General features: G+C 38.9%; 1 protein-coding gene across 1 annotated transcript; it reads left to right on the forward strand.

Moving 5' to 3' along the window:
• Nucleotides 1–948: 948 nt before the first annotated feature.
• On the forward strand, nt 949–3,483 carry LOC107773512 (NAC domain-containing protein 100-like). Its single transcript, XM_016592921.2, has 3 exons — nt 949–1,165; nt 1,903–2,168; nt 2,752–3,483. The coding sequence occupies exons 1-3, from the start codon at nt 1,003–1,005 to the stop codon at nt 3,190–3,192; spliced, it is 870 nt and encodes a 289-aa protein (XP_016448407.1). The 5' UTR covers nt 949–1,002; the 3' UTR covers nt 3,193–3,483.
• The last annotated feature ends 8,603 nt before the right edge of the window (nt 3,484–12,086 follow it).

The following is a 12,086-nucleotide window of genomic DNA, read 5'->3' on the forward strand; positions in this document are numbered from 1 at the left end:
GTTTGCAAATGAGGAGAAACTCCTCTATTTATAGCAAGAAATCCTTGGCCTAATAATGGATATTATGTCATGACAAATGTCATGATCCACAAATTTATTATAATGGATATTATATCATGACAAATGTCATGAAATTATGGCATAATTTAGACATACTTTTTGGGTTGGTAGAAATGGGTGAAGTTAGTTGGACAAGCAAATTGATGAGGTAGAATATCTGCTCTCCCGTGTAATCCTGTTGCAGCCTTGACTTCAATTTTTATTTTTCCTACCGTTTAAATTATTTGCTACTCACATCTACTCAACTGTACTTGCAAATATTGGAAAACATGGATATATAGCTAAAAATACCATAATGGTTAGTGGCAGAGCCAGGGATATAGCAAAGGGTGTTAAATTTAATATGTATTTATAAAAGTAAATTTTGACCTATATCCATAGTGTAGATTTCGATATACTTAATATAATTTTTTGATCAAAGGTGTTCAACTAAATACCATTCACTTTTTGTAGCTACGCCACTGATTATATAGTCAGTATTGTAATTTACCATTATTTAATGGAATATTACAAGCATAAAAAGCTATTATTTCCTTATGTAATAAGTACTTACGAGTTAACTTCTATAAGAATTTTTGTAGTGTAGTTTTATAACAAGTCAAATTATACACGATAAGAGTGTAAAAAATTATTACATATAAATTAAATCCTAAACATAAATCTAGTGGCAGTTTATAGAGAATAATTAAAGAAGTGAGCAGTATGTTTAATGTCATGCAATTGCATTATAATAATCAACTTACGTCCCCGTCATGATAAATCTATAATCTCCAGAGGCACTATCTTTGTCAATATGGTAGCTGTAATCACGAGGATTAACAAAGACCAAAAATGGCTGCTTCTTCCTCAAGTATTAACTTAACCCCATTAAATAGGCAGCTTCTTTGCATCCGTACATACTTTCCTCTAAATGGCCTCACAAATTAAAGCTAATTAGCATTAATGGAGGAAATTAATAATAAACTTCCTTCAGGGTTTAGATTCCATCCCACTGATGAAGAACTCATCACTTATTATCTCAGAAATAAGGTTTCTGATTTCAGTTTCACTGCTGCAGCTTTTGCTGATGTTGATCTCAATAAGTGTGAGCCTTGGGACCTCCCAGGTTCGTAGCTTTATTATATTTTGGTTCATGATTCTCTCTTCTGCATGTTTCTATCTTCATGTTTTTCCCCCTTTTATTAGTACGTACGTATATTTTAATTTCCTGTTCCGATTTTGTTCCAAAAGAGCTGTGACAAAATAAATCAATGGAAACTGATCGAGTTGTATCTTTTAATTAAATTTTTTCATCAGAAAACATGTTTATGAACTTAGTTATTAATTCCCACAGACCAGTATGTAACATCCAAATGTTAAGTTTTACCTAATAATATTTTTAACGCAAGATATAGCATCATCACATCTAATGCATTATAATTTGCATAGCATACTAAAGTGGTATTTAAAGTCCAATAACATTTGACAAATTAATGCCACGAGCGGTTAATAGTACAAAGTTTAATTATTTGTTATATATAGCAGTTATATAGAGATTTAAATCTTTCTTTTGCCACTTGACATTTAAATCTTACTTTGAAGGAAAGGATTTTTGTTACCCTAAAGGCAAAGATAGAATATTACATCGATATCACTGCTTATTAACCTAACAAACAATGAAACAAACAGAAAATGACTTTCCTCTACATTGCTTTCTTGTTTGTTACCATATTTTACGTTAGCAAAAATTTGCGTTTGTAGGAGAAAATATGAACTAATCGATCTCTTAAGTTTCTCACTATACAAATCAAGACAACGAAATATATATATATATACTCATTTTTTTGGCTGTTTTTGGTGCAGCGAAAGCCTCAATGGGAGAAAAAGAATGGTACTTTTTTAGCCTTAAAGATCGGAAGTATCCAACGGGCCTTCGTACTAACCGAGCAACAGAAGCAGGCTATTGGAAAACAACAGGCAAGGACAAGGAGATTTTTCATGGCGGAGTGCTAATTGGTATGAAGAAAACACTGGTTTTCTATAGAGGAAGAGCTCCTAAGGGCGAAAAAACCAACTGGATTATGCATGAATATAGACTAGAAACCGAGCTTGGCTTCAAACCTTCAAAGGTAATTTATTATGTTTAGAAAACAATGCTAAGATATTACTCATGTATCTTAGTATGTAAAGGAGACTTTGAATCTTGTGAGTTGTGATTTTAAACTAAAAAGGGTGTATAATTAACAAACAAAAAATACCTTTTTGAATTTTGTCATGTTAAACATGACACATCGTTCTCGTAATCGAAATTAAAAACTTACTAGTACCAAATAGAGAAAGCTAGAGACATTTTTTTAGACAAATTAAAAAGAAAACCAAGACACATAAACTGAAACGGATGAGTACTGAGTTTAACTTCAATACAGTGACAGTTTGGAAACAATATTTAGTCTTACAATTAACTGTACAAAAATTAGGCTTTGTAAACTGAAAAATAAGACATTTTACGTGCTATTAAAGTGCACTAATAATATAAATATTCTTCACGATATTGTACTTAAGTCTCTTTATGAGAAAAAAAAATGATCAGCTATATACAACATATATAGAGGTGATGATCACTGTCGTTTTCTTGAATTGAACCAGCATCATTAATATATTGTGCAGCCATTAATTAATTCCTTATACAACTTTTTTTTATCTTTCTTTCAGGAGGAATGGGTAGTTTGTAGGGTGTTTCAGAAGAGCCCAACAGTGAAGAAACCAAATCCAACATCATCACAATCCCAAGAGTCTCCTAATTGTGACACTAATTACACAATAGCAAATGAGATAATTGGGGATTTTGAGTTATCAAATTTGAGTAGCATTGCTACTCCATCAAGTGGGATTAGCAACATTTCTTTACAGAATTACAACAATGAGAACATGAACATGAACTTGGCTTCAGCAGCAACAAGATCAGAAGCAGCAAGCAACAATATTGTTCCATTACTGCCTAATTGGTCTTCTAGCTTGCTAAGTTCTAATTATCTATCATCATCAGTGAATTCTTTGCTTTTCAGCTCATTACAATCAAGGGTTAATTATCACACAAGAGAAGCTGCAACAAATATTGGCGATTACTTTGTAAATGACTTTACTTTAGACTGATCAATCCAGCAGCAACAGGATCAGCAACCATACAAATTGGATCATTCCAATATAAGTAACTACAACCTAATAAAAAGGAGGAATTGGAACCAACACTAAGAATCCTTTACTATTACTTTTCCTTTACTATTACTTGTTCAAATTTGATGTTTTTTCTAGCTAGGTTTTACTAACCTGCATGATCATATACAGGGCAACTAAATCAAGATATGGTAAATTAATGTTAGATTAGTGTAGTCTGCTGTGATTAACAAAAAAATTCTCTCGTCATTGTTTTACTTGCCCTATTCACATTCAGGTGTCCACATTTTATTTTACTAGCACTAATCATTCTATTAATCTTCTAGCTGATTTCATAAAAGCGCCAAGAGATCTCTCTCAATACATATATATATATATATATATATATATATATATATGGGGTCAAAATCGGTTTTGCCTTTCGTATAATTAGTCAAGATTGGAACATGATGGACCAAAGGTCGTCTTCATAATATCGAGATGAGATCCGAAGCCAGGTTATCAAACTCAAGATTCAGGGACCGATCAATACCGAGCTCAAAGTCAATATCGAGCTCGATTCAATACCAAGCTCGAAGTCAATATCAAGCTCGAGTCAATACCAAGCCCGAGTCAATATCGAGTTCGAGTCAAATACCGAGCCCGAGTCAATATCGAGCTCGAGACTCGGAGACCGATCAGTACCAAGACCAACCAAGATCGAGCTATGAGACAAAGAGCCGTTGTAGCCGCACTTATGAAGAGGATCTCGGCGAGAATTAAGGAAAAGCTAATTAAATAATCTATCATGGGATCTCCACTATGTATTTTTTATTATATCTAAAGCATGATTTTTCACTATATTAGGAGTGGGCATCATTTTTTTGTAAGGAAACATCCAGAGAAGAAAACATTGATACACTCACATTTTAAAGATTATTAAATTGATATATAGTTGAGATAATCATTTTTGAGCTTGGACATTGATTCATCTTGCTTGTTTGTAAATCATTCTCTACTCAATTTGGTTTGTATTTCATTCCTTTTTTACAGTCAATATCCGATATATATTTCTACTTACTTTTCCGATTTGTACCAAGTTATACCGCGTGTCCTTAGAACTACGCATAAATTCAACTATATCCGTTTTTCGGGTAAACAGTTTGGCGCCCACCGTGGGGCTAAGGATAATAGTGGTTATTTGGTGCGAATCTCTGTGAAACACACTATTTTATACTTGCTCTTGGAAGTATCTTTGATTTCAGGCTGAAAATGATGAATTCACAATTAATGGCCCTACCTATCGACAACGAAGTTGGCCTTCAAGATGAGAACAACAACTTGACGCTCGGGGGTGAAAGGTCACTTGTCGATCCCGTTGAAGCTCAGGTTGAAGAGCCAATAGACTATAATTCACATGTGGCCATCGAGGCAAACCGACGTTCCGACCCTGAAAATAGCATTCATGGTGGAACTCGATCTGCAGCTCGAAATACCCAAAACGCTGAGGAAAACGGAATCAACTTGCGTATGATTTTTGAAATATTGCAAGCTCAACAAGTAGCAATAGCCCGGTTGCAAAGCCGAACCTAGGCACCGACCAGGCTCGAGTCCAGTCCACCCCAAGAAGTCACCCACAAAACGGGGCCAGCTATAGTGAGATCGAATGAACAAGAATCGGGGACTAATCTCGAAATTATTACGATACTCGAGGAACTGACAAAACAAAAAGAATCAGGAGAAAGGATGATCGAAGTAAACGACCAAAAGGTGAAAACTTATAACTCTAGGGTTGATCAGATCCTGGGGGCACCGCCGATATTAAAGGGTATGGATTCCAAAAAGTTCGTGCAAAAGCATTCGTACAAAAGCCCTTCCCCCCGAGCGCAGCTCCAAAATCGATCCCCAAGAAGTTCTGCATGCCCGAAATTCCTAAATACAATGGAACGACCGACCCCAACGAACACGTCACCTCTTACACATGTGCCATCAAAGGGAACGATCTAGAAAATGACGAGATCGAATCTATATTATTGAAATAATTCGGTGAAACCCTGCCAAAGGGAGCAATGATATGGTATCATAATTTACCGCCTAACTCGATCGATTCTTTTGCTATGCTTGCAGATTCTTTCGTAAAAGTACATGCAGGAGCCATAAAGGTCGAGACCAGGAAGTCGGACTTTTTCAAGGTAAGGCAAAAAGATAACGAGATGCTAAGAAAGTTCGTATCTCGTTTGCAAACAGAAAGAATGGATCTACCACCGGTCACAGAAGATTGGGTTGTACAAGCTTTCACTCAAGGACTGAACGAACGAAGCTCGATGGCTTCACAACAATTGAAGCAAAACTTAATAGAATACAATGCCACTACATGGGCCGGTGTGCACAATCGGTATCAATCGAAAATCAGAGTCGAAGATGGTCAATTCGGAGTCCCTTCGGAGCCTATTTATCCAGCCAGGAACCTCGAAAGAACCAAGAGAGACACTGATCGCAGGTCAGGGTTAAGCGGGGATCGATATCGGCCATATAATAAAGATCGGAGGAGCAGCGGCCCCGGTCAGAACCATGTGAGAAACAAAAGAAGAAATGATCAAGGTCGGAATAATCAGGGGTCATGACCAAAAACGACTTCGATAGGCCTGTCAGGCCTAAAGAAGCATCGAGGCCTAAAGAAGCACCGAGACTTGGAATGTAACTCACCTAAAAAGCGATACCAATGTTGAGGTATGATCCCCGTTCGTTTCTCTTTTTGATACTTCAAAACTAACAATTGTAGGTAACTTAGAACAACGGATCGGTATTAAATGTTGCGTCATCAGTATCTGAGGCTTCTCTATCTGATCAACCTCGAATACTGGGGGGCGTCGCCCTCGGATATCACATATGCAACAAAGAAAAAGATTTACGTTAAAAGGTCCTCGAGAAGACAAGATTATTGTATAGGCCAAACGGTCAAATAAATCGTGCCCGCGTAGATCGCTCAAGCCTTAAGCATAAAATATGTGCGCATATAAGATTATTTCACACAAAAATGAAAAGAGGTCCCTCCAAGAATTCGAGTTCGAGCAAACACTCACTCGACCATTAAGCCTAAGGGCTACATTACTTCGAGTTCGAGCAAACACTCACTCGACCATTAATCCTAAGGGCTACATTACTTCGAGTTCGAGCAAACACTCACTCGACCATTAAGCCTAAGGGCTACATTACTTCGAGTTAAAGCAAACACTCACTCGACCATTAAGCCTAAGGGCTATATTACTTCGAGTTCGAGCAAACACTCACTCGACCATTAAGCCTAAGGGCTACATTACTTCGAGTTCGAGCAAACACTCACTCGACCATTAAGCCTAAGGGCTACATTACTTCGAGTTCGAGCAAACACTCACTCGACCATTAATCCTAAGGGCTACATTACTTCGAGTTTTAATCCTAAGGGCTACATTACTTCGAGTTCGAGCAAACACTCACTTGACCATTAAGCCTAAGGGCTACATTACTTCGAGTTCGAGCAAACACTCACTCAACCATTAAGACTAAGGGCTACATTACTTCGAGTTCGAGCAAACACTCACTCGACCATTAAGTCTAAGGGCTACATTACTTCGAGTTCGAGCAAACATTCGCACGACCATTAAGCCTAAGGGCTACATTACTTCGAGTTCGAGCAAACACTCACTTGACCATTAAGCCTAAGGGCTACATTACTTCGAGTTCGAGCAAACACTCACTCGACCATTAAGCCTAAGGGCTACATTACTTCGAGTTCGAGTAAACACTCACTCGACCATTAAGCCTAAGGACTACGTATAAAGCTTAAAAAAGGCTACTCTGTTTCAAGTTTAAGCAAATCATTTCATTTGACATCTATCCATCGAGCCTAGGGGCCACCTCAGTTCGAATTCGGACGTTCACTCGGGGATTGCCTATAAGAAACGGTCGAGTGCAGTACTTACTACCGGCCTTTACTATCTCAATCTTGGACCTTCGAATAATCATTGAATGCTAAGGCACTTTTGACCTTGGTATAAGTTAATAAAAAGGCAAAAGATTCGGAAGCCATAAAAGGGAAAAGGTTTATATACAAATCTTTTACAAAGGCAACTTGGCCCAAATGAAGTTCTTTACAAAGGACGAAAGCAGCCTCAAAAGAAATAACAACAACTACCTAACATCCTAAATGGCTTGGTCTTCATCGGAGGTCGTATCCTTGGCATCTTCCCCATTTTCGGATTCGCTCGAGCTATCGGAGTCTTCCTCGGGAAGGCCAGCCTTCGAGCCTTGTTTTCCTCCGCCTTGGCAATTTTAATCTCGGCCCTAACATCGAAGCCTTAAGCACTGACCTCCTCGACCATTTAGCGTGCTCGACCATGCTCTTGGCTTTGGCTTGGTTGACCTCAACATCGATCCTGAACTAGGCCTTTTTAGCATCAGCTCTTTTATTGGCCTTGATCACCTCAGATCTAGCCACTTCAAGTTCATCAGCCAAGCTTGCTTAATCAGAAATAGCCAAATCTAACTGATGTTGAAGCTCATTCATCCTTTCGATCAACCCCAAGGCATTTTCTTTCGCAGATCGAAGTTAGGCCTCCGACAACTCCAACTGAGCTTGAACGGCTTCCTTTTTTTAGGCAAGGATATCCATATTCTTTTTAAATTCTTCCGCCTCGGCTAGTAGCCCATCTACCTATGAGTTGAGCCGTCCGATCTACTCGATCCTCTGCCGAACCTGCAGAATCGGATCGTTAGTGGTTATCTCCAATTCATCTTCACTATCATGGAAAATTCGGAATACCTGCTCAGCTATCTCCTCGTGCTCTTCCCGAGTTGCTGTTAAATATGCTCGAAGTTTCTCACTACGAAGCTTGTAAGAGTCACTTTTCTTAGTGAGGTTCCGAACCTCAGCCTCGTGCGCCTCTCGGATTCGGAAGAAGGCCTTGTGATGCAGCACTGAAGCCTACAAACATAGGGAAAATGATAGAATTAACTACATATCTAAATGTAAAGAAGAAACAACAAATATGCCATCAAAGTTACCCAATTCAGAGCATGCTGGGCCTCGTTGAAAAGGCAGGTGGGTCATACCGCATTCATCACTGATTGATCCTCTTCGGTTACCAAGGAACGAAGGTAACTGGCAACCCCCACGGGGGAAGAAAAAATTTGGGTATCTTCCGGGACGGAGAGCACTACCCTCCGCCTATGATCGGGATCAATACTCGGGGCCGGGAATCGGTCCACCAGTTTCGGGACTGATGAATACCCGGCGAAGCCCGACCATGATGCTTTCTTTGGTATCCGTAATCCATCAAACCTGATAACTTCCTTCGAGGCAACTGACTCGATCCCATCCAGAAAACCGTGGATATCGGTCGGCTCCTGAATGCCCTTGTAGGATCGGCCTTCCTACATGCTGGCCTCACGGATCATAGCATCTGATATCTGAGGGGATCCAGTAATATCGACTATCCATAGCTCGTCCCTCGAGATATCTTCTGCCCGAGATATCCTGCCCTCAGTATCTCCCTCGACCATCTCAGCTCGAGATCGAATATTCTCGGTTTTCCCTTGTTCGGGAATCACGGCCAGAACTCTCTTGTTAACCTCCGCCGATTCGGAGGATTGTTGTATCACAACATTGGCCCGCACACGGGCTAACTCCTCTTTTTATTCTTCGGGCTCGTCCCTTAATTGGCGGATCGAGTTCAAAGTATGATATTGGAGCCCCCCTTGGGTGTGCGAGTTCTCTTCACCAGTTTTTTTTGTCCGAGATCGGGGGACTCGGTGCATCTTTTCTTTTCCTCTCTTTAACCTGCTTCGGGGCGGGGACCTCTTCATCACCATACGGGGGCCTCATAACAATATCTTTCCCCAGTCCTACAAAGGAACAAAGGAGGGTAAGTAAGTGAAGAAGATTGAGCTACAAACAAACTGAGAAAAAGACTTACCATGACTACGGGCCTCCCATCGACCCTTTGATAGTTCCACCCAAGCACGCTCAGAATACGGTCTCTGCAGCACGAGACCTTCAACCCATTGTTTAAGGTTCGGGATCGGTTCCAGCATCTGAGCCACAACTGCAACAGAAAAGAAAGAGTGGATCAAGAAAATTAAAGGCGGTCCCAAATTAAAATGCTCGAAAGGAAGCAAATACTCACGGCTCATATTCCATTTCTCAGGAAACGGCATGTCGGTGGCAGAAATCAGGTCCGGGGTTTTGACTTGAACAAACAGGCCCATCCAACCTCGATCAAGAGTTTCATCTATACTCGAGAACGACGCTTTAGTGGCTCGGCGAGCTAGCTTGATCAGCCCTCCTCGATAGAGTCGGGGACTATAAAGGCGCATAAGGTGATCGGGGGTGAAAAGACACCCCTCGATTTTGCTTGAGAAGAATCGAAGAAGAAACACTATTCTCCAAAACGAAGGATGAATTTGGCCAAGGGTCACGTCGTATCTTTTACAAAAAGCGACGATGTCGGGATCTAATGGACCCAACGCGAAAGGATAAGTATAGACACTTAAGAACCCTTCCACGTGGGTAGTAATTGATTCTTCGAGAGATGGAACTACCACGTGCTTGTCGCCCCAGTTGCATTCCTTTTTTACCTTTTCGAGAATTTTCTTGGTGATAGAATACTGGTACCTCGAGATCGGCTCACATCGGCCCTGTACTAAAGAAGGTTTTTCAACTTTGAAATCAATGACAGTCGAGCACCCTAACGGAACGAACTCCTCGGGGCGGGGCTCCGTCACATCCTCGCTGCCGGTAGGCCGCGATGAAGAAACAACCTCTTTTTGCGGCACCGTTTTGGAGGTTTTCGCCATTGATAAATAAAGGAAAGAGAATTGAACTTGTTTGTGATATAAAGTATATAAAGCAGAGGGACTTTTTGAAGAAGATACAAGAGCAGAAGAAAAACTTTTGGGTAAAAAGTTTGGATGTGGATAAAAGTTTGAATATTTATAAGCCTGATAATGACGGTTCAAAATCAGCAGTGGTCGGCCATCGTCTGACGCACATTTAATGCCTTGATAACTGAACCGACGGAATATTTATCACGTATATCATGGTCGGGCTTGATGCAAATGTCAGTGTATATCTAGTCATATCGTTAGAAAATCATGTCGTTTCTCGTCACATTCTTCCCGAGAAACGAGGGGACTATCTATATACGGTCAAAACCGGTTTTGCCCTTCGTGTAATTAGTCAAGATGGAACATGATGGACCAATAGTCGTCTTCATAATATCGAGATGAGATCCGAAGCCAGGTTATCAAACTCAAGATTCAGGGAACGATCATTACCGAGCTCAAAGTCAATATCGAGCTCGATTCAACACCAAGCTCGAAGTCAATATCGAGCTCGAGTCAATACCGAGCCCGAGTCAATACCGAGCCCGAGTCGATATCGAGTTTGAGTCAAATACCGAGGCTGAGTCAATATCGAGCTCGAGACCCGGAGATCGATCAATATCAAGACCAACCAAGATCGAGCTATGAGACAAAGAGTCGTTGTAGCCGCACTGAGGGAGAGGATCTTGGCGAAAATTAAGGAAAAGCTAATTAAATAATCTATCATGGGATCTCCACTATGTATTTTTTATTATATCCAAAGCATGATTTTTCCACTATATTAGGAGTGGGCATCATTTTTTGTAAGGGAGATGGAAACATCTAGAGAAGAAAACATTGATACATTCACATTCTAAAGATTATTACATTGATATATAGTTGAGATTATCCTTTTTGAGTTTGCACATTGATTCATCTTGCTTGTTTGTAAATCATTCTCTACTCAATTTCCGGTAAATATATATATATATATATATATATATATATATATATATATATATGTGCGCGCGCGTGTGTAAATCAAGTGTCTAAAGAAAGTACGAAATTTAAAGGCATGAAAATTATAAATTCATTAAAAGAATACCGACTTCAATTTCCCAGGGAAAGATTATAAATCAAGTGTCTAAAGAAAGTACGAAATTTGTGTGCAAATTAGTAATATGTCATAAACAATTAGTTTCTGTGCATGCGCCTCCGTTTAGATATTCTCTATATTATAAATATGTGCAAATATAGCCCTTTGGAAGTTACTCTTTCTCGACAATATTAGACTCTGAGGCTAATAATTGCGCAAATAATTTTCATTATGCTGACAAAACATTAGAGCGTGATATAACGTTTGCAATAACTTACAAAATTTTAGATTAAAGTCTAATATTTTCTAAGAAGTTTTTTAGTTTGTCAAAAAGAATTTATAAATTGTGGTCTAAAACAGCTATCATTGCAAAAATAATAATAATAAAAAAAATATATATATATCATTTGTAAAAGGGACAACTAATAAAATTCGCTTTTTTGTCAATGAAAAATGGGGGAGTACACTGACAACCATTCTTAAGGTCGGGAGGTTAGCAAATACTTATTTTATCCTGAAAATTTAAATTAAAAATTTTAATTTCAAGACAATTAAAAATCTTAATTCAGGATATTTGTATCTTGAAAAATAGAACTGAAAAACATAAATTCAAGAAAAAATAGCTAATTTCTAAATAGAAACCTTTAGGACTCGTTTGGTATGAGAGATAAGGGATAATTAATTCCGGGATTAAATTGAGATGAGTTTATCCCATGTTTGGTTAGAATAAAATCGTGGTATAACTAATCTCAGAATTAGTTATTCCGAGATTGTAATATTTTTTTATCAGGATGGGATAGGTAATCCCAAGATAATTAATTCCGAAATAATTAATTATGAGATAACTTTTTCCCGAACAAAGACCCCTTGGAGTGGCTACGAAAATTCTACTAGTGGGCCATTATGACGGGCCACAATTTTGGGCCATGAAAGTGTAATAAAGCGGCAACCATTTCCA

Source organism: Nicotiana tabacum, chromosome 4 (assembly GCF_000715075.1).
Source record: "Nicotiana tabacum cultivar K326 chromosome 4, ASM71507v2, whole genome shotgun sequence".
Taxonomy (NCBI): domain Eukaryota; kingdom Viridiplantae; phylum Streptophyta; class Magnoliopsida; order Solanales; family Solanaceae; genus Nicotiana; species Nicotiana tabacum.

Excerpts from the sequence above, each read along its gene's own strand:
- LOC107773512 (XM_016592921.2), top strand. The coding sequence starts at position 1,003 with ATGGAGGAAATTAATAATAAACTTCCTTCAGGGTTTAGATTCCATCCC. Across the intron at positions 1,166-1,902 it reads TGAGCCTTGGGACCTCCCAG|CGAAAGCCTCAATGGGAGAA; the intron begins GTTCGTAGCTTT and ends TTTTTGGTGCAG. Across the intron at positions 2,169-2,751 it reads TTGGCTTCAAACCTTCAAAG|GAGGAATGGGTAGTTTGTAG; the intron begins GTAATTTATTAT and ends TCTTTCTTTCAG.